At 43.1% G+C, this 23,708-nt stretch overlaps 1 protein-coding gene across 1 annotated transcript in view; it reads left to right on the top strand.

The window, feature by feature from the left end:
* Nucleotides 1-17,513, top strand: part of MPG (N-methylpurine DNA glycosylase) — a 116,022-nt gene extending 98,509 nt beyond the window's left edge. The window contains exon 4 of the mRNA XM_073633038.1: nt 16,176-17,513. Coding sequence (XP_073489139.1) covers nt 16,176-16,573 — 398 coding nt within the window. The 3' untranslated portion in view covers nt 16,574-17,513. The remainder of the gene's footprint in view (nt 1-16,175) is intronic.
* The last annotated feature ends 6,195 nt before the right edge of the window (nt 17,514-23,708 follow it).

The raw sequence follows: 23,708 nt of genomic DNA, 5'->3' as shown, positions 1-23,708 counted from the left end.
GAATTGTTAGGCTGCAATATATTACATTTTGGTGTTGGGTTTATTACCACGTTGAGGACAGGAGTTCTTTTTTAGGAGTTTGCAAACCCTGAAATCCTTTCCTGAGTAGGAAATGAAGCAACCATCCATTGTAGTAATGTGAAAATGGGGTTAAAGTGGAATTCCTGCCTAACACAAATTATTCCTAAAAATGTCCCCTCCCCTTTCCTGCTACCTATCCTGCCTACCCTATGTAGACTGTTCCAGTCCAGCCAGCTGATCCCACCCTTGTGTCAGGTAGCTCTCGACAATGGCTGAGAATTCCAGGAGCGGTCCTTAACTGCTGTCCTTGCTCCCTCCTCCCCCCTGCAGCTGCCACTAACTGACACTGGGAAGCCGTAGCTGCAGGATCATGTGACCGAACCAGAGCAGAATGAAAAAGGTGAGTATACAGATCTTTTTGTAAATAGGGTAGGCAGGATAGGTAACAGGAAAATACACTTTTAAGAATAATTAGTGTTAAGCAGAAATTTCACTTTAAAGAAATCTTGTTATTTTTCTAGGTGAGTAGAAGAACTAGAGAGGGAAGAAGAATTTAGCAATTAGGAATATTTGTGCATCTCCTGTAAAAGATAAAGAGAGAGAAGGTTTTTTGATATCCCCTTGCTAAGTTGAGGTGTCAGTAGACTAACCTATCGCCTCAATAAGTGGAGGCAAACCTTTAGTGTGAGGAAGACTTTTTAGCAGCTGTAGCTCCAGGACAGCTCGCCCTCAAAGGGCAATGCACAAAAGGCATGTTTCCTAGGGGTGCGCATCTTCACTGGTCTCACGATTCGATTATGATTATCTGGTCAACGATTCGATTAGATTCCGCGATGCATCAGAGCTTCCACTTCCGCTTGGGCCGCCTAGGCAGCTCTTCCTGCCTGCAATCTTCTGGGACACATCACAGGTCCCAGAAGATTGCCCGGCTATGCAGGACAGCGCAGTGAGACATGTGCACCCGGCTGTGAAGCTGCAAGCTGTCACAGCCGAATGCCCACAGTAGTATTGCCAGCGCCGTGGACAGGCAGGGGAGGGAATGGAGAGTTTGGGTGGCCACGTCGCTGGATTGTGGGACAGGTGAGTGTCTTTTTATTAAAAGTCAGAAGATACACTTTTTTGTAGCTGCTGACTTTTAATAAACAAAAAATTTACTGGAACTCTTTCTTTGAATTAAAAATAACCTCACTCCTTTAAAGAGAAGTTCCACCCAAAAGTGGAACTTCCGCTTTAAGCACTCCTCGCCCCCTGACATGCCACATTTGGCATGTCATTTTTTTGGGGGGGAGTGTGTGTCCTCATTTTAGTGGGACTTCCTGTCCCGGCCGCCTAGGTGACTTCTCCTCTTGCTCTAGGCAGCCCCTCCCTGCCAGCGATTTTCTTGGACACAGGGGACAGGGACAGGTGAGTGTCTGTTTATTAAAAGTCAGCAGCTACACTTTTTGTAGCTGCTGACTTTTAATAAACTAAAAAACGGGTGGAACTCCGCTTTGGTGGGTGCACTAATCCGGTGCATTACAGGGTACAGGAATTCACACACACGGCTGCTGGGAGGGATTAGAATCCACAACTGACAAACAGCCCTGTGAAGTTCCCTGTACTGTCTCTTTGCTGACATTTCTCTGGGCTCCCCTGTTTGCACCTTCCAGCACACTAGGAGTTAACACAGTGGAATGTGCAAACATTGTGGGGGTGGGGGGGAGCCGGGGAAATGTCAGCCCAGAGCACCTGTAGGAGCCAGTGTAAGTAGAGTACAAAAACATTTGTACTCTACATACTGCTGTTAAAATAGCTGTGTGGTAGTAAATGCAGAGTTATATCCATTAAGTGCCCACCGCTGTATGTGCATTTTAAAATATATGCAGTGTCATACCTCATTTCTTAGTGTGTGTGTATAACTGTATATGCTGCTCATGTGATTGCTCGGTCCGGCCCGCCTTTCTCCTCTCTCCTCTCAGTCTCACATCTCTCGTCTCTCCTGATGTCAGTGGGAGTTCTCAGCCCCGCCCACCGACTGTAGCTATCAGATCAGAAGAGAGGCGGGCGGGGCTAACGTCAGGAGAGACGTGAGAGGAGAGAAGCGGGTCGGACCTGGCAGTCACATGAGCGGCATATAAAGTTATACAATATACACACACTAAGAAATGAGGTATGAAGCTGCATATATTTAAAAAAAACACATACAGCGGTGGCCACTTAATGGATTATAACTCTGCATTTATTACAAAAGTTATTTTGACAGAAACTCTCGGAGCACTCTTCCGGGAGGGGCAGGGCAAGTTGGGATGACGTCACCCGACATCGATTTTTCGGGTTGCATGCATTGATGCTGCATCGGGGACACCTGAATCGCGATGCAGCGAATAAATTCCACACCCCTAATGTTTCCCACACTTGATTAGTCTCCCAAGCTGTAGGCCATATGATTTTGCACACATGCACAAAAAGTAATGAGATGAGTCTCCAAATGCCTATCTACTAAATCTTTAAAGGACAGGGTACCCTCCAAATCAATGGTAGGTTCAGCTTTAAGTGCAAGAATGGCTGGGTGCACAGTGTAGAAAGACCATTATATTATTAAATTCTGTGTTTATAGGATACAAGGTCTCAGAGATATCAGGAGGGAGAAGTAACTATTGTATATAGCTAAGCTTGCCTGATCCAGAGTAGAAAACGGCTTTCAACAGAAGGCTCATAGGGGGTACACGGGCACTTACCACCCCTATCCATGCGTCCGGCCCCCCTAATCTACATGCGGGGCACTGGACACATGGATTCCAATGGGTTCTTTTTTTTCTTTTTTTTTTAAGCACACGAGCCCCCCCCGGCTGCAGGGTCCAGGTTTGGTTCCCAAGGTGTGCATAAGGTTCACAGATCCGGAAACTGCTTAAAAATGGCATGCAATGCCAAGCTGTGGTTTACAAAGCAAGCACAATCCCTTCTTACATAAAAGGGAGGTATGGACTCCAGAGAACAAGATATAATTTTGCCCCTGTACAAATCATTAGTAAGCCCTCATCTGGAATATGCAGTTCAGTTTTGCGCACTAATTCACAAAAAGGATATCAGGGAACTGGAGAAAGTGCAGAGAAGGGCAACCAAACTAATAAGAGACAAGGAGCTCAGCTATGTGGAAAGATTAAAGGAATTGAATGTATTCTCTCTTGACCAGGGACTTTTTTCTGGTTTTTGGTTCCATAAACTTCAATGGATCAAAAACGTGTATTGAAAAACACAAAATGCACCTGGTATGTGCAAACTGCAACCTATATTGGTGTGAACCAGAGAGAAGGTGACCATCACAGAGCACTAGAAAAAAAATGGAGCCTCATGGAATGGGTAGACCAATTCATAGTCTAGAACCCATGGTCTAGGAATCAATTCATATACTGTACAAAGAAAAGAATTATTTTTTCCCATTTGCTATGCATTTCTCAAAAGACAGTGTATTATCTAACTCCTTCAGATCCGCGCTATAGCCAAATGACGGCTACAGCGTAGATCTGATTTGCCGGGAGGGCGTCAATAGACATCCTCCCCTTTGCAAGCTGGCCGCGCCCCCCTGCAGGGCGCGCGTGGCACGTGCTGTGATCACCCGAGTCAATGAGACTCGGGTGATCACAGATTCGAGTAAGTGGTTGATCCTGACCCTTTACCACGTGATCAGCTGTCAGCCAATGACAGCTGATCACGTGATGTTAACAGAGGATCGGTAATCATTTTTTTTCTCTTCTCACGCTGACAACATAAGGAGAAAAAAAAGCCGATCACCGGCTCCTGTTGAAGGGACATCGGTCCCGAGCAGGGAGAGGTGAAGCCTCCTCATATGTGCCCACAGTGCCCACCAAACAGTTCCCACAAGTACATAAGTACCACCTATCAATGCCCACGAGTGCCACCTATCAATGCCCACGAGTGCCACCTATCAGTGCCCACCAGTGGTGCCTCATCAGTGCCACCTAGCAGTGCTGCCTATCAGTGTTGCCTACCAGTGCCAATCAGTGCCCATCACTGCCACCGATCAGTGCCAGCTATTAGTGCCACCTATTAGTGCCCTTCAGTGCCCACCAGTGCCACTTCATCACTGCCCACCAGAGCCGCCTATTAGTGCCCATCAGTGCCGTCTTATCAGTGCCCATCAGTGTCACCTTAAGTGCCCATCAATGCAGCCTATCAGTGCCCATCAGCGTACATTAATGAAGGAGAAAAATTACCTGTTTGCAAAATTTATTAACCACTTGCCGACCGCCTAACGTATATATACGTCGGCAGAATGGCACGGGCAGGCAGAATCACGTACCTGTACGTGATCTGCCTCCCGCGGGCGGGGGGTCCGATCGGACCCCCCCCCGGTGCCATCGGCGGTCGGCATCTGACTGGGAGCGTCGGGAGGCGAGGGGGAGACCATCCGATCGTGGCCCCCCCCTCGCGATCGCTCCCAGCCAATGGGAATCCTCCTCTGCCTGTGTGTAGTTTCACACAGGCAGAGGATGTGATGTCATCTCTCCTCGGTCTGGCAGTTTCCGTCCCAGCGCCGAGGAGAGAAGACATGTAAGTGCACAACACACAAACACACACAGTAGAACATGCCAGGCATACTTTACACCCCCGATCCCCCCCCGATCCCCCCCCAATCACCCCCCCCCCCCGTCACAAACTGACATTAGCAGTATTTTTTTTTTTTTTTTTTTTTTCTGATTACTGCATAATGTCAGTTTGTGACAGTTACAGTGTTAGGGCAGTGAATATTACCCCCCTTTAGGTCTAGGGTACCCCCCTAACCCCCCCTAATAAAGTTTTAACCCCTTGATCACCCCCTGTCACCAGTGTCACTAAGCGATCATTTTTCTGATCGCTGTATTAGTGTCGCTGGTGACGCTAGTTAGAGACGTAAATATTTAGGTTCGCCGTCAGCGTTTTATAGCGACAGGGACCCCCATATACTATCTAATAAATGTTTTAACCCCTTGATTGCCCCCTAGTTAACCCTTTCACCACTGATCACCATATAAGTGTTACGGGTGACGCTGGTTAGTTTGTTTATTTTTTATAGTGTCAGGGCACCCGCCGTTTATTACCTAATAAAGGTTTAGCCCCCTGATCGCCCGGCGGTGATATGCGTCGCCCCAGGCAGCGTCAGATTAGCGCCAGTACCGCTAACACCCTCGCACGCAGCATACGCCTCCCTTAGTGGTATAGTATCTGAACGGATCAATATCTGATCCGATCAGATCTATACTAGCGTCCCCAGCAGTTTAGGGTTCCCGAAAACGCAGTGTTAGCGGGATCAGCCCAGATACCCGCTAGCACCTGCGTTTTGCCCCTCTGCCCGGCCCACCCAAGTGCAGTATCGATCGATCACTGTCACTTACAAAACACTAAACGCATAACTGCAGCGTTCGCATAGTCAGGCCTGATCCCTGCGATCGCTAACAGTTTTTTTGGTAGCGTTTTGGTGAACTGGCAAGCACCAGCCCCAGGCAGCGTCAGATTAGCGCCAGTACCGCTAACACCCACGCACGCACCGTACACCTCCCTTAGTGGTATAGTATCTGATCGGATCAATATCTGATCTGATCAGATCTATACTAGCGTCCCCAGCAGTTTAGGGTTCCCACAAACGCAGTGTTAGCGGGATCAGCCCAGATACCTGCTAGCACCTGCGTTTTGCCCCTCCGCCCGGCCCAGCCCAGCCCACCCAAGTGCAGTATCGATCGATCACTGACACTTACAAAACACTAAACACATAACTGCAGCGTTCGCAGAGTCAGGCCTGATCCCTGCGATCGCTAACAGTTTTTCTGGTAGCGTTTTGGTGAACTGGCAAGCACCAGCCCCAGGCAGCGTCAGGTTAGCGCCAGTACCGCTAACACCCACGCACGCAGCATACGCCTCCCTTAGTGGTATAGTATCTGATCGGATCAATATCTGATCCGATCAGATCTATACTAGCGTCCCCAGCAGTTTAGGGTTCCCACAAACGCAGTGTTAGCGGGATCAGCCCAGATACCTGCTAGCACCTGCGTTTTGCCCCTCCGCCCGGCCCAGCCCAGCCCACCCAAGTGCAGTATCGATCGATCACTGTCACTTACAAAACACTAAACGCATAACTGCAGCGTTCGCAGAGTCAGGCCTGATCCTTGCGATCGCTAACAGTTTTTTTGGTAGCGTTTTGGTGAACTGGCAAGCACCAGCGGCCTAGTACACCCCGGTCGTAGTCAAACCAGCACTGCAGTAACACTTGGTGACGTGGCGAGTCCCATAAGTGCAGTTCAAGCTGGTGAGGTGGCAAGCACAAGTAGTGTCCCGCTGCCACCAAGAAGACGAACACAGGCCCGTCGTGCCCATAGTGCCCTTCCTGCTGCATTCGCCAATCCTAATTGGGAACCCACCACTTCTGCAGCGCCCGTACTTCCCCCATTCACATCCCCAACCAAATGCAGTCGGCTGCATGAGAGGCATTTTCTTTATGTCCTCCCGAGTACCCCTACCCAACGAACCCCCCAAAAAAGATGTCGTGTCTGCAGCAAACGCGGATATAGGCGTGACACCCGCTATTATTGTCCCTCCTGTCCTGACAATCCTGGTCTTTGCATTGGTGAATGTTTTGAACGCTACCATTCACTAGCTGAGTATTAGCGTAGGGTACAGCATTGCACAGACTAGGCACACTTTCACAGGGTCTCCCAAGATGCCATCGCATTTTGAGAGACCCGAACCTGGAACCGGTTACAGTTATAAAAGTTAGTTACAAAAAAAAGTGTAAAAAAAAAAAAAAACACATACAAAAATATAAAATAAAAAAAAAATAGTTGTCGTTTTATTGTTCTTTCTCTCTCTATTCTCTCTCTCTATTGTTCTGTTCTTTTTTACTGTATTATATTCTGCAATGTTTTATTGTTATTATGTTTTATCATGTTTGCTTTTCAGGTATGCAATTTTTTATACCTTACCGTTTACTGTGCTTTATTGTTAACCATTTTTTTGTCTTCAGGTACGCCATTCACGACTTTGAGTGGTTATACCAGAATGATGCCTGCAGGTTTAGGTATCATCTTGGTATCATTCTTTTCAGCCAGCGGTCGGCTTTCATGTAAAAGCAATCCTAGCGGCTAATTAGCCTCTAGACTGCTTTTACAAGCAGTGGGAGGGAATGCCCCTCCCCCCCCCAACGTCTTCCGTGTTTTTCTCTGGCTCTCCTGTCTCAACAGGGAACCTGAAAATGCAGCCGGTGATTCAGCCAGCTGACCATAGAGCTGATCAGAGACCAGAGTGGCTCCAAACATCTCTATGGCCTAAGAAACCGGAAGCTACGAGCATTTTATGACTTAGATTTCGCCGGATGTAAACAGCGCCATTGGGAAATTGGGAAAGCATTTTATCACACCGATCTTGGTGTGGTCAGATGCTTTGAGGGCAGAGGAGAAATCTAGGGTCTAATAGACCCCAATTTTTGCAAAAAAGAGTACCTGTCACTACCTATTGCTATGATAGGGGATATTTACATTCCCTGAGATAACAATAAAAATGATTAAAAAAAAAAAAAAAATGAAAGGAACAGTTTAAAAATAAGATAAAAAAATAATAATAATAAAGAAAAAAAAAAAAAAAAAAAAAAAGCACCCCTGTCCCCCCTGCTCTCGCGCTAAGGCGAACGCAAGCGTCGGTCTGGCGTCAAATGTAAACAGCAATTGCACCATGCATGTGAGGTATCGCCGCGAAGGTCAGATCGAGGGCAGTAAGTTTAGCAGTAGACCTCCTCTGTAAATCTAAAGTGGTAACCTGTAAAGGCTTTTAAAGGCTTTTAAAAATGTATTTAGTTTGTCGCCACTGCACGTTTGTGCGCAATTTTAAAGCATGTCATGTTTGGTATCCATGTACTCGGCCTAAGATCATCTTTTTTATTTCATCAAACATTTGGGCAATATAGTGTGTTTTAGTGCATTAAAATGTAAAAAAGTGTGTTTTTTCCCCAAAAAATGCGTTTGAAAAATCGCTGCGCAAATACTGTGTGAAAAAAAAAAATGAAACACCCACCATTTTAATCTGTAGGGCATTTGCTTTAAAAAAAATATATAATGTTTGGGGGTTCAAAGTAATTTTCTTGCAAAAAAAAATTATTTTTTTATGTAAACAATAAGTGTCAGAAAGGGCTTTGTCTTCAAGTGGTTAGAAGTGTGGGTGATGTGTGACATAAGCTTCTAGATGTTGTGCATAAAATGCCAGGACAGTTCAAAACCCCCCCAAATGACCCCATTTTGGAAAGTAGACACCCCAAGCTATTTGCTGAGAGTCATGTTGAGTCCATGGAATAATTTATATTGTGACACAAGTTGCGGGAAAGAGACAATTTTTAATTTTTTTTATTTTTTTTTGCGCAAAGTTGTCACTAAATGATATATTGCTCAAACATGCCATGGGAATATGTGAAATTACACCCCAAAATACTTTCTGCTGCTTCTCCTGAGTACGGGGATACCACATGTGTGGGACTTTTTGGGAGCCTAGCCGCGTACGGGACCCCGAAAACCAAGCACCGCCTTCAGGCTTTCTAAGGCCGTAAATTTTTGATTTCACTCTTCACTGCCTATCACAGTTTCGGAGGCCATGGAATGCCCAGGTGGCAAAAAAACCCCCCAAATGACCCCATTTTGGAAAGTAGACACCCCAAGCTATTTGATGAGAGGTATAGTGAGTATTTTGCAGACCTCACTTTTTGTCACAAAGTTTTGAAAATTGAAAAAAGAAAAAAAAAAATTTTTTTTTCTCGTCTTTCTTTATTTTCAAAAACAAATGAGAGCTGCAAAATACTCACCATGCCTCTCAGCAAATAGCTTGGGGTGTCTACTTTCCAAAATGGGGTCATTTGGGGGGGGTTTGTGCCACCTGGGCATTCCATGGCCTCCGAAACTGTGATAGGCAGTGAGGAGTAAAATCAAAAATGTACGCCCTTAGAAATCCTGAAGGCGGTGATTGGTTTTCGGGGCCCCGTACGCGGCTAGGCTCCCAAAAAGTCCCACACATGTGGTATCCCCATACTCAGGAGAAGCAGCTAAATGTATTTTGGGGTGCAATTCCACATATGCCCATGGCCTGTGTGAGCAATATATCATTTAGTGACAACTTTGTGCAAAAAAAAAAAAAAAAAAAAAAAATTTGTCACTTTCCCGCAACTTGTGTCAAAATATAAAACATTCCATGGACTCAACATGCCTCAAAGCAAATAGCTTGGGGTGTCTACTTTCCAAAATGGGGTCATTTGGGGGGGTTTTATGTCATCTGGGCATTTTATGGCCTTCAAAACTGTGATAGGTAGTGAGGAGTAAAATCAAAAATGTACGCCCTTAGAAATCCTGAAGGCAGTGATTGGTTTTCGGGGCCCCGTACGCGGCTAGGCTCTCAAAAAGTCTCACACATGTGGTATCCCCATACTCAGGAGAAGCAGCTAAATGTATTTTGGGGTGCAATTCCACATATGCCCATGGCCTGTGTGAGCAATATATCATTTAGTGACAACTTTTTGTAATTTTTTTTTTTTTTTTTTTTTTTTGTCATTGTTCAATCACTTGGGACAAAAAAAATGAATATTCAATGGGCTCAACATGCCTCTCAGCAAATTCCTTGGGGTGTCTACTTTCCAAAATGGGGTCATTTGGGGGGGTTTTGTACTGCCCTGCCATTTTAGCACCTCAAGAAACGACATAGGCAGTCATAAATTAAAGGCTGTGTAAATTCCAGAAAATGTACCCTAGTTTGTAGACGCTATAACTTTTGCGCAAACCAATAAATATACACTTATTGACATTTTTTTTACCAAAGACATGTGGCCGAATACATTTTGGCCTAAATGTATGACTAAAATTGAGTTTATTGGATTTTTTTTAGAACAAAAAGTAGAAAATATCATTTTTTTTCAAAATTTTCGGTCTTTTTCCGTGTATAGCGCAAAAAATAAAAACGGCAGAGGTGATCAAATACTATCAAAAGAAAGCTCTATTTGTGGGAAGAAAAGGACGCAAATTTCGTTTGGGTACAGCATTGCATGACCGCGCAATTAGCAGTTAAAGCGACGCAGTGCCAAATTGTAAAAAGTGCTCTGGTCAGGAAGGGGGTAAAACCTTCCGGGGCTGAAGTGGTTAACAAAATATAAAACGGTTTTGTATTTTTTTTTTTTGATTTGGTATTTTATAATAGGTAGAAAAAACCCAGAGGTGATCAAATACTAGTGGTGTGCCGAAAATTTCGGCCGAATGACAAAAACAGCCAATACCGAAAAGGGGGCGTGGTCTGCCCCAGGTGCCGCCCATTGTGGGAGTGTCCCACCCTCCTGCTCTCCTTGTGTTAGCAGGGGCACTAATGTGGGCACACCCGCCCAGGGGCGGGCTGACTGTTGCCTGCTTCATCATAGGAACGCCAGCTTCCCTCCCTGCTCCCTGAAAAACCCTGTCCTCAGCCTGCCCAATCTACCATCCCAGCGTCTGTGTCCGGCTTCGGCTCCTCCCACGTGGTTACTTAGCAACGAGACGCTGTAGACTGTAAAGTGGTGGTTGAAGGTACTATGGCGTGACGGCGTCCAAGGAGGAGGGAAAAAAGAGTGTGGGCGGGAAGAAGGAGAAGGCGGTAGAGGAGAGGACCAGAGGGGAGCCCGTCACCGAGGAGAACAAGGAGTTCTACAAACTCCAGATCTAGGACCTCAAGGGCTGCCTGGATAGGTAATGGTGGAGGGGGTTACAGGTCTCAGCATGCCCTGACTGGAAAAGGAGCAACAAGTTTAATGTAGCACTACAAGTCCCAGCATGCCATGGCAGAGTAAAAGTAAATGTTTTCATGAAAGTGCATCAAACTCCTGCATACCACCTCTTTGATGCGCCTTCATAAAACACGCATACTGATCTAATGGTAGCACGTCTAAAAACGTGCATAGAAAATGTGACAGGGAAAAAAAAACACCACACTCATGTTTGTGCATTTTCATGTGCATTTGCGGCGCATAAAAATGCAGCAATCTGCATTTTTTTTTAAATGCACATGAAAGCGCTGCAGTGGTATAATCAAAGCTGATTGGGAGCCTTCTGACTCTGACCATCTCTGTACCATGTCCCCAGTCTCTAACATCTCCTGTACCATGTCCCCAATCTCTGACCATCTCCTGTGCCATGTCCCCAGTCTCTGGCCATCTCCTGTACCATGTCCCCAGTCTCTGACCATCTCCTGTACCATGTCTGCAGTCTCTGACCATCTCCTGTACCATGTCCCCCGTCTCTGACCATCTCCTGTACCATGTCTGCAGTCTTTGACCATCTCCTGTACCATGTCTGCAGTGTCTGACCATCTCCTATACCATGTCTGCAGTCTCTGACCATCTCCTGAACCATGTCTGCAGTCTCTGACCATCTCCTGTACCATGTCTGCAGTCTCTAACCATCCCCTGTACCATATCTGCAGTCTCGGACCATCTCCTGCATCATATCTGCTAGAGGTGCACCACATGGAAATTTTGCTAATACTATTAGCAATGTGTTATATAAAAATGTATACAGTCATTTTCGGTATCAGTTTTGGTTTTCGGCCTAGTGTATTTTTCATTTTCGGTATCGGTTTTGGCACCGAAAAACCCATTTGGTGCACCGCTATCAAATACTACCAAAAGAAAGCTCTATTTGTGGGAAAAACATGATATAAATAAATTTAATTTGGGTACAGTGTTGTATGACTGCGCAATTGTCATTCAAAGAGTTACAGCACTAAAATCTGAAAATTGGTCTGGGTAGGAGGGGGGGGGGGGGGGGGGGTTTAGGTGCCCAATAAGCAAGTGGTTAATGTTGTAATGGTACCAAAAGTAAACAATATTGTTTCTCAAAAGACAATATTAAGATTGGCTAGAAGGCAAAGCAGTTTTCAGATAATCTAGCTAACCTTAAAAACAGCCCTTGAGCTTAAAGAAATAAGATAAATATGGAGACAGCCATTACTGACCACCTGAAACTGCTAGTTGCCTGGCTGTCTTTGATGTCAGTACTTTCTGATAAAATTACCTTAGGGCCAGGATGCAGATCGGGAAAATTCAAATGAAGTCAACATTCCAAAGCTGCATAGTTGCTCTAGGTCAGTGATGGCGAACCTTGGCACCAGGGGCGTAACTACCACCATAGCGACCCATGCGGGCGCTATGGGGCCCGCAGCCAAGTGGGGCCCAGTGAGGATGAGAGCACCGCCGGCACAGTCTCCCAGCCAGGGGAAGAGAGAGGAGAGGAAGAGGCAAGCAGTGACCTGTGCCCAATGCAGCGTGACCTGTGCCCAATACAGCGTTACCTGTGCAGAGGAAGAGGCAAGCCACCCGGATCAGCAGAGAGCTGAATTGCCCAATGTAATAGCTTTCATTAGAACTTCCAGTGTTCCCGGGGCTCACGTCACATAGCTCCACCTCTTGGCCCGGCACCTTTGATAGACAACACCAATCAAACATGGGACGTGTGACGTCATCAAAGGCGCCAGGCCAAGAGGTGGGGCTATGTGACGATGAGCCCCGGGAAGACGGGAAATTCAAATGAAAGCTTTTACAGCGGGCAATCCCGCTCTCTGCTGATCCGGGTGGCTTGCCTCTTCCTCTGCACAGGTGAGGCTGTATGGGGCACAGGCAGACCAGGCTGTATTGGGCACAGGCAATGCTGTATTGGGCACAGGTCACGCTGCATTGGGCACAGGTCACGCTGCATGGGGCACAGGTCACGCTGCATGGGGCACAGGTCACGCTGCATTGGGCACAGGTCACGTTGAATGGGGCACAGGTCACGCTGCATGGGGCACAGGTCACGCTGCATTGGGCACAGGTCACGCTGCATTGGGCACAGGTCACGTTGTATGGGGCACGGGTCACGCTGTATGGGGCACGGGTCACATTGTATGGGGCACAGGTCACGCTGTATGGGGCACAGGTCACGCTGTATGGGGCACAGGTCACGCTGTATGGGGCACAGGTCACGCTGTATGGGGCACGGGTCACATTGTATGGGGCACAGGTCACGCTGCATTGGGCACAGGTCACGCTGCATTGGGCACAGGTCACGCTGTATGGGGCACAGGTCACGCTGCATTGTGCACAGGTCACGCTGCATTGGGCACAGGTCACGCTATATGTGGCACAGGTCACGCTGCATTGACACTAGGGCAGCTGTGGGGGGGGCTATTTGCAGGGGGCCCCATACAAGATTTTGCTATGGGGCCCTGCTATTTCTAGTTACGCCCCTGCTTGGCACCTCTGATGTTTTGGAATTTCCCATGATGCTCCACTACACTGCAGAGTGCATGAGCATCATGGGAAATGTAGTTCCAAAACATCTGGGGTGCCAAGGTTCGCTATCACTGCTCTAGGTCATTGACTCATAAAGTGCTGAAGCCAGTAATCCAGTATCGGAAGCCAGGCATATAGCATTATGGCAGCCTCTATACTGCTCCTCTTTTTTTTTTTTATTTTAATGTGGTTATAAAGGTTTAACTAGTTCAGCTCTTTGGACGTGAACTGTTAATCACAAGCTGATGACTGCTACTGCAGCCATCAGCTTGCGCTCTGCTTGTTCAGCTGACTCCCAGCTTAAAAGTGATGCGGCAATTTTCTCAGAGCGGGCACCACAGTGCCCATGGCTCCCTCCCCCCAGGCCGGTCCATGGGCTATCCTGTTCTTATCAGGATCCTGGGACTGCAACCGTCAGCTTCATGGTGGAGAGCGGTGTGAGAGCATTTCCATGAGCCTCAAACTCACATGTAAACATAGAAACCGGAAGTGACAAAATCTTCAGATTTTAGATCCACCATTTCCTGGTCAGTACAGCCATGGGACACATCTAATGTAGCAGATGTGTGCTTGTTTAGATAGTGTGAAGGGCAGGGGGGAGCATTCTGGTCTAATGTCTCCAAAAAAGTGTACCTGTCACCTGCCCAATGCTATGACATGGGGGTTTATTAACCCCTTGTAATAAAAATCAAGTAAACGTAAAAAAATAATAATAATGAAATGTATTAAAAAGTATTGTTAAAAAATTGCTGTAACCCCCATTGCGCAAATGCAAGCCCAGGGTGCGCACACATATGTAAACTGTGGTCACACCACACGTGTAATGTATCACTGTGAGCCTAGGTTCAGATTAGAGCGATTTGTCGTGCGATTTGAGAGATCAAATTGCATGACAAGTCGTAGCCTATTGGAGGCAATGGCACTGTTCCAATCAGTGTGACACCGATTTTGCGGCACCGCACTGATTTGCAAAAGTAGCTTCTGTACTACTTTTGCCGATTTCAGGTGCGACTTCAATAGACATCTGTGCATGAAGCCACACAGATGTCTATCAAGTAGCACCTGAAATCGCACTGACCTTGCTACTTTGAAATCGGGCTACTTCAAGTGAAGTAGCCCGATTTCAAAGTAGCATCAATGTGAACCAGGGCTTAACGACGTCAGAACGAGAGCAATAGTTTTAGCACAAGAGCACCTGGTTAACTCTAAACTGATGAGCCATAAAGGCTTTTAAAGCGCCACCTATGGAGATTTTTGGGTACTGTCATTTTTTTCGATATAATGGCTAAACACAATTTAAAGACTTGGCATGTTTGACTGTTTACTCAACGCAAACTTATCTTTTATATTTTACCAAAAAAATGTGTATTATATTGTGTGTGTTTGCACTAAAATTAATTTTATTATATTTTTTCTTGAAAGTTAGTGTTCAATAAACAATTGCACAAATATCATGTGACATAAAAATTTGCAACTATCTTTTTATTCTACAGGGCCTCTGCTTTCCAAAAATGTGTAATGTTCTCGGGGGTTTAGGTAATTTTATTGCTAAAAATTAAGATTTTTACATGTGTGCAAAACGGAAAAAAATTTGTTCTGGAGCCAAACTGGTTAAGGTGCTTGGAATTTACTGGTTAACAGATAAACTTTTTTTTTTAAATCAGTATCTTTACTAGTTAAATGGTTTAAACAATCAAGGCAGTAGGTGGAAAATGTGAACTGTTAGTTGACTAATGACAAATGAAGGAGTTGGAGATCTCACTGTAATAGTCCAGGCACACCTCTGCACCCTTTGAGCACAGGGACACAACAGATACATCCATGTGAAAACATTTATCCTTTAAAACAATAACAGAAAATCTTCCCTTACAGGGTACATCACAGTCAATGGAAATTTTCCAGCCTCCTGGCCAATTATTAAAAATATTAGTTATTTCACATGGCCTTTCAGGTTTACATGGAATATTCAACATTCCTTTTTTTATTCCAACAGCACAGTTTCTCAGACTAAGCACCCCACCTTTATAAGAATAAATAAATAAATAAATAAATAAAACTTGTGGATTGCCAGCAAAGTGTAAAACCTGTAGCTAGCCAGCTGAATCCTACATAACTTCTGTATCCTGTAGTGACATGAGGATCAGCGGGTGGAACCACAGAGTGCAGGGTATGTTGATTTTTGAAGAAGCTCTTCAGTGAGCAACTGTTTTTGATCAGTGTGTTTCAGTGGCACGGGCAGCGGGAAAGGTATGTACTTCCTTCTTTGCACGGAGCAATGTTAGTTTGTGTTTGATTTATGTGACAGATGCTTTCAGCACATTTAATTTGAGCACTTCCCCTCATGAGCACAACGAGTTTAAAGACAAACAGGTGATCCATAATGTTGTAATGTTAGAAGTTGGATCATGATGAGACTATTATTTAAAACTGATCTCCCCCTACCAAAATGCCCTTTTTTAACTTATTTAAATCTGTGGTCACGTGACACTCCAGTCTTCTCTGTCCTTTTGTTTACAGGGGTTGAGGCCCTTCTTTGAGTGCCCATGACACTGCCTACATGACATGGGCACTTTCTCTTGGCTATCTAGGATTGGGGTCCGTTCTGGATCCAGAAGGGGAGTCATAGTAGTGACATCAGCGTGAGGGAGCCAGCCAGTGCGACACATCTGTAGCACTGGCTTATGGCCCCCTGCACCTGAAACTGATGAGGAACTCAGATGGTGGTATTAGGTGAGTAAAACTTTAGTTTTAAAGGTATTTTAAAAAACAAAGGAGCTTTGAAAGGGAGGGGGTGGACAATAAGGCTTTTCCTGGAGATTAACTTGAAAAAAATGTACTATTTTATTTTTTGTTTTACCTACAGGAGATGGTGCAGCAGTTCTTTTAAGATCTCTAGAGCCTATAGAAGGCCTTGATGAAATGAGAAGCTTTAGAAGTATTCGCAGAAATGCCTCAAAGTCATTGAAAGACAAAGAACTTTGTAATGGACCCTCAAAACTCTGTCAGGCTTTGAATATTGATAAGAGTTTCGACCGCCGAGATCTAGCCAGTGACCAGAGCGCATGGTTAGAGGAGGGGTCAGAAGTCATGGAGGAGGACATTGTATCTTGTGCACGGATTGGCATTGGTTATGCAGGAGAGTGGACACACAAACCTCTGCGTTTTTATATTAAAGGCAACCAGTATGTTAGTGTGCGGGATAAAGCTGCAGAGGGTGGTATGACTTTTGTTGATACAAATGTACTTGTAGATAATAAGTAAACATATTTACTGTGGTAAATACTGGTATGATATGGGGAGTATAGGGTTATGCCAGAGCTCGGACTTTGAACTTCACCATTTTCATGTAATAGTAAGTTTATGTGATTTGTTCTAAATGTTACATATGTTTGTGTAAACCAGCTGACCATAAGAGTAATTCTTAAAGACCTGACCACATGTGTATTTTTTTAGATGTAAGATATGTTTTACTGTATGAAAATGCAATTTATGTAACACTTAAGAATACAAAACCTCTCTCTTCCAAATAATCAGCATATCTCTAACTATAAATTGGGTTGAGTGTATGAGAATGGATGTTGGGGAAGTCATTTTTAAAGGTTTTTCCTAATAGCTCCAAATGGTTTAACTTTCTTTTCAATACATTTTCTTTCATAGTAGGACTATTGATGAGATCATTCATAATTGTGATCTATAGTTCCCTGTAACATGGTGTGTGTGTATGTATGTATTGATTTCAATATACAGACCGATATATATATATATATATATATTATGAATGCTAGTTGTCTCTGCACTTTCTAGTTGTAAAACAAGGTCATATCAGGAATTAATGCAAACTAGTAGATTGTCTGGAAATGAGCAAGGATTGCAAATGATTTCTGCAACCATGTTATCAAAGGTGAGGTTAAGCCAGCATCTAGCCAGTAGGGAACATAGTTTTGGCCAATGTGAACCATACCGCAAATCATGCACAACTTCATCTCCTCCCCCTATGTTTTCTCAGGTTACGGTCATTTAATGTGATCCAAGCCTGGAATTTATACGCCAGGCTTTATGCCAGTGGTAAAAACCAAAAGTTCTTTAATGGAACATTCCTCAAATGTACTTTATCCTTACTGGTCTGTGTGATCATATTTAATAAAATGTATTTTGACAAAATGAAGAACACCCTAAATAAATAAAGTTAAGTTTTATGGTATTTACCATGTGACCTTCATTGCTGCTCAGCAGCTAAAAGATTGTTACATCTTGGGGAGAGTTTATTACTGGTGTATAGGTCTGAGAGGTAACTGTTTGTATGAGTCCAACCAAGTCTTATGCCGTGTTGCCCCCAAAGCACGTTGGCTGTTTTTATATGACCTATTTACCAGCAATTCAAATTATTTTGGATTCTTTCATCCAATTCTGGTGCTCTGTTCTGTATTCCTATGATTTGAGCTACTGTTGGGTACCTATTGAAGGGAGCCTTGCTGTTCAGGAGCCGCTGTGCCAGAGCCATTGCACTTGTTTGAAGTTTTCCTTCATCTGGATGCATGTGCAAGTTTGAAAGTTTTCTGAGCCTCTTTAATCAGCTCAAGACCAGACTGTTTCAACCAATTCCTGCTCAGGCAATTTTTTAGTTTTCAGTGCTGTCACACTTTGAATGACAATTATTCATGCAACACAGTAGCCAAATGAATTTTATGTGCTTTTTTGAGACATAGCTTCCTTTTGGTGGTATTTAATAACTACTGAGTTTTGTGTTAAAAAGACCAAAAATTTGGAACAATTTTAGTTTCTGCTATAAAATTTTGCAAATCGTTCTTCATAAATTTAGACCAAAATGTATTCTGCTACATTTCTTTGGTATAAATAACCAAAATCAGTGTAAATTATTTAGACTGTGTAACAGTTATAAAGTCTACAAACCATGGTATATATATTTGAAAATTGAACTGTCCTGATGTACTGATTGCCTATACCATTTCTTGAGGCCCAAAAAATCCCAGAACAGTACAAATACGCACCCAAATGACCCCTATTTGGAAAGTAGACAGTCCAAGGTAAGAGGCATGGTGAGTTTTGTGAAGATGTATTTTTATACACTTTTTTTGGAAAATGAAGAAATTAGAACTTGCTTTTTTTCACAAAAGTTTTCTCAAACAGCATAGGCATACTTACAATTACACAAAACACATTCTACTACACCTTCCGAGTATGGGAAAACCACAGCTGTAAAACTTTTTTTACAGCCTAGATGCACAGAGGGGCCCAAAATCTAAGGGGCACCTTTGAGTTTTCAAGGAGCCTAAATGACACATCTAATTTCCTGACTACCCATATTTCTTGAGTTTCTGAACTGCCAGGACAGGAGAAACACCCACAGAATGACCACATTTTGGAAAGCAAACACTCCAAGGCATAATGAAAGGCATAATGAGTGTATTAAAAATGTCATTTTATGCCACAAGTTTTTGGAAAATGCAGAAAATGTGGAAAAAGTGAAAATGTATTTATTTTTACACAAAGTTGTGCATTAATACGATATTTCTAACGTATGCAATAGGCATACTTAGAGTTACACCCCAAAACACATTCTGCTACTCCTCCCCATTATGGCAATACCAGGTGTGAGATTGTTTTCACAGCCTAGCCACATAGAGAGGCCCAAAACTCAAAGAGCACAGTCAAACATTCTAGGGGCATAAATGACAGATCTTATTTTCTGTCTACCTATCACATTTTCTTGGGGGCCCTGGAGCTCCAGAGAAGTGGAAACACTCACAAAATTATTACATTTCGGAAAGCAAAAACCCCAAGGTATTTTCTAAGAGGCATTGAGTCTTTTTTTGAAGACTTCATTTTTTTGCCTAAAGTTTTTTGAAAATGCAGAATGATTTTTTTTTTTTTACACAAAGTTGTCAAATAATTTATTTCTAACACACAGTATACACATACTTAGAATTACACCCCAAACATATTCTGTTACTCCACCTGAGTATGGGGCACCACATGTGAGACCTTTTCACGGCCTAACCAGATAGAGGGGCCCAAAATTGAAAGCACACCTTCAGGCTTTCTAGGGGCCTAAATTATGCATCTAATTTGCTGACTACCTATCACATTTTTGGAGGCCCTGGAGCACCAGGACAGTGGAAAGACCCAAAAAATTACCACAACTGTAAAAACATACAAGAGGGCACAAACGCCTAGTGCATTACCTCCAAAACTGTAAAATCATAAGACTGTAATGTACTCACAAAGGCAGAAAATAAATCAAGCTCGACAATAGCACCAGTCGAGCTAGTGAGATGGGCATCCCAACCGACGCCACATAATAGAGAAGCTTACACGTTTCAGGGGGACAGACCCCCTTCCTCAGAGCTATCCCAACCAGACAATGTACCACCATTTATGTTTGCACATGTAGGACCCACCCCCCTCAGCGAGGAAATGGGTGGGGGGATGCCCCTCCATGCTTGCACACCAGTACCCTAAAGGGAAGAAAAAAAACAAAAAAAAAACAGCAAAACAAACAGGGCGAAAATAAATATAAAGCACACTGAATGATGACAGCATACATCCGCCATCATGTCCATGAGCTGAATAGGTCCAGCCACCCCAGAGAGACTCGTCCACCATTATCCTCTCATCTGATTGCTGAGGATCCTTCAGCAATCCTATGAGAGAATAATGTTGGGCGAGTCTCTCTGGGGCGGCCAGAGCTATTCAGCTCATGGACATGATGGCGGAAGTACGTTGTCGGTATGATGTCATCATGCAGACTCGTTCACCATTATTCTCTCATGGGATTGCTGAGGTTCCTTCAGCAATCCCATGAGAGGATAATGATGGACTAGTCTCTTTGGGGTGGCTGGAGCTATTAGGCTCATTGACATGATGGCGGAAGTACGTTGTCGTCATTTAGTGTGATTTATATTCATTTTTACCCTGTTCTGCTGTTTTTTGTTTGTTGTTGTTTCTTCCCTTTAGGGTACTGGTGTGCAAGCATAGAGGGGTTGTTGGGTGCCCCCGCCAATTTTCTCGCTGAGGGGTGTGTGTCCTCCATGTGCAAACATATAAATGGTGATACATTGTCTGGTTGGGATAGCTCTGAGGAAGGGGGTCTGTCCATCGAAACACGTAAGCTTCCCTATTGTGTGGTATCGGTTGGGATGCCCATCTCACTTGCCTGATTGGTGCTATTTTCAAGCTAAATATTAGTCTCCCTTTGTGAGTACATTACTGTCCTATGATTTTAATAAATGGTCTTGGAGGTAATACACTAGGCGTTTGCACCCTCTTGTATATGTTTCTACAGTTTTCTGAAGCTTACCCATTACCACAATTTGGAGAGTAATTACCCCAAGGTCATTTTAATTGGCATAATGAGTCTTTTGAAGACTTAATTTTTTTGCCACAAGTTTTTGAAAATACGAAAAGAAAAACAAAAATACATTTTTTACACAAAGTTGTCAATTTAATAAGATTTTTTCACACACAGTATGGGCATACTTAGAATTATACCTCAAAACACATTCTGCTACTCCTCCCGAATATGGCGATACCACATGTGTGACCCTGGTAGAGATGAAGGATAACAAATTCATCAAAATAGTATATTATCACTGAATTACAGTGCAAAAGACTATTGATTAACCAGTGTTAGAAGATTAATCCATGAGGTAACAGGATATTGGTTTGTATAAGCAGTTTAGAAACAATAGAAACTTAAAGTATAATATAACAAAATATAATGATGTGCTATGCTCTCCTTAGTTGTTATGAGTGTGGTACAGAATCTTAATTAAGATCTCAGTGTTTTGTTTTTGTGAACTTAGTTCAGATAATCAGTACATACCACAATCCTTTCCCGAGTTTGTTAATTTATGGGGTTTTCTTACCAATGTATAAGTATCTCCCAACAAAATGATTAAGTAAATAATTTGACTTTATTAATTAACAAGTATAGTTATACAATGTTATACAGAACTGGAATTTCTGGTGATTGATATTTCACACACCATAATCAAAACATCAACATGGCAATGAAACGATATTTCTTAATATTACAATTTACTCAGGGGAGCCCAAATTGTTCTGTTAAAAAAATATGTGCGGTAATCGCGCTATACGTTCAAGAACACAAAATCCCTTGTCGCTTGGGGAAACAGTCCTCTGAATTTCTCCGGCCAGAAGTAATCCAAATTATGTCTCACGGAGTCAAAAGAAAAATATTGCCAATTTGAAAGAAATATTAAATCAACAGAGCTTACTAAAATTGAATGGGGCAATAATACTCTCCATGGGACCACAGAAATTTAAATAGATGTAATGCAAGTTTGTCTGAATTCCCCCAAACACAGCTTCACTAATATACAGCCTAGACCAGTGTTGGCGAACCTTGGCACCCCAGATGTTTTGGAACTACATTTCCCATGATGCTCAACTACACTGCAGAGTGCATGAGCATCATGGGAAATGTAGTTCCAAAACATCTGGGGTGCCAAGGTTCGCCATCACTGGCCTAGACAATCAATATGGGCAGATGATATTGATAATCTACCCTACATATGGGATATGATAGTGCCAATACATAAACTATAAAATATAATCCCTACAATTTTGAGAGAAAAGATAATTAAGATTTGTATGGTCTGTATCTTAAACCGTTTAAAAGGGAAAGATGTCCGCCAATATCTAAGTACATCGAGTGGTTCCAGACACAAGGTCCAGCAAGATGGGGAGTGGTCAAATATCAGCAGACTTCTTGACCGATGGCGAACCTTGGCACCCCAGATGTGGTTGAACTACATTTCCCATGATGCTCAACTACATTGCAGAGTGCATGAGCACCAAGGTTTGCCATCACTGGTCTAGCGGGTGTATCCGGCGTGTGGGTTTGTGATCCCCTCTCTAAGGCCCTCCCATCCTTTATACTGTCTGGGACAATAAGCTCATAAAATTATAAGCTCAGCCAAGAAGCTATGATTAAGCGCCATTAACGGTGCGAAACACATCAGCTATCATCTGGACCTGTGTCTCTAAATGATGTATGGCTCAAGCTTTATTCAATAAAGGCATTATTTTAGAGTGCGGCCGTCCTCTTTCAATTTTTCTGCTCAGCCCAGAAGGTTTAGCTTATTCTCCATTGGTTGGAGAATTCTAATGATTTACCTGGTGAATTCCGGTAATATCATCTTCAGCCACTAGGTGTGTCTGAGGACAGAAAATGTATTCTAAACTATTTGTTAAAAGAAAAAATATGTTTTCTTTTATAACAGGTATTTATCTATATGATTGGGGCTTATGAATATATGTCTATATTGTTTAGGGACCCCAGCAATTGGTACAAAATATAATATACTTAGTATAAATTTGATTAATTAATATCACACAAAATAGACGTTCATATGGATAAATGCATGACTCCTGCATATGTTGAAAACCTATTTGTCTTGGGACAACACATTATATGGGTATTTTCATGTAGATGCGGTCACAGTTTCTATGTGTTTACAACAATTTTGGGTATCTAAACACAATTCTTCATTAGTACTATATCAAAATTTATATTTCTACTTTATGATTACATATATTTACAATGCCACATGTATAAAAGTTTTAAATGCTTTCCTACAGCAATTGAAATGAACCTTGGACATTTTAGATACATTTCCATTATTGACTGTTCCGATATTGGTGTAACATTAACGTATCTCATCCATTGTCTGAGGGGAAACCAAGGCAACATGGGGCTCTTATTCTTGATACGATCTCATTCTTTGAAACAATGGGGTTATTTACCCAAGCTTTCTTTTGATTAAAAGTTTTGTAACTTCCGTCTGAAAACACGTTTTGACCATACTCTGGTTTCGTATCAGATTCATGTTTACTCGGTTTCAACAAAGGTTCTGTTTCTTGACTTTAGCCTTCCAATGGATCGTATAACTTAATCAGCCATTTCTGTTGGGAGGGGAAATGCTCTCCTGGAATGATATCTCCTAATTTTGAATAGTTCCATGAAAATATATATTTTAATGTATTTCGGCCATGACATAGTACAATCCACAATGTTGCATACAGCGATGTTTTCTATAAAAACCTCAAATCATAAATAAAATAATTGCAGTGAATATCATAACTCAATTGTGCTATTATGATTAGTGAACAAGTCCATGCAATCATAAAAATCCATGCAATTGCTGTTCATAAGCATCTTAGTGTTGCAAGTTCATTGATCCACAAATCTGTAAAAAAAAGATATCTAGATATTTACTTTTTAGGAAGTTGCAGAGGGGATGCTCTAAAAAAAAAAAAGGAATCTCTGGGTTGTGGGTCATATTTACATGACCAAGATTTTTGGAGGAGGTTGGTGCCACAGTAGATACTCAGAAGAATCTCTTGGATGCAG

This window comes from Aquarana catesbeiana, linkage group LG06 (assembly GCF_042186555.1).
Source record: "Aquarana catesbeiana isolate 2022-GZ linkage group LG06, ASM4218655v1, whole genome shotgun sequence".
NCBI lineage: Eukaryota > Metazoa > Chordata > Amphibia > Anura > Ranidae > Aquarana > Aquarana catesbeiana.
The sequence above is the reverse complement of the archived record's forward strand: the minus strand, read 5'-3'. Positions and strand labels throughout refer to the sequence as shown.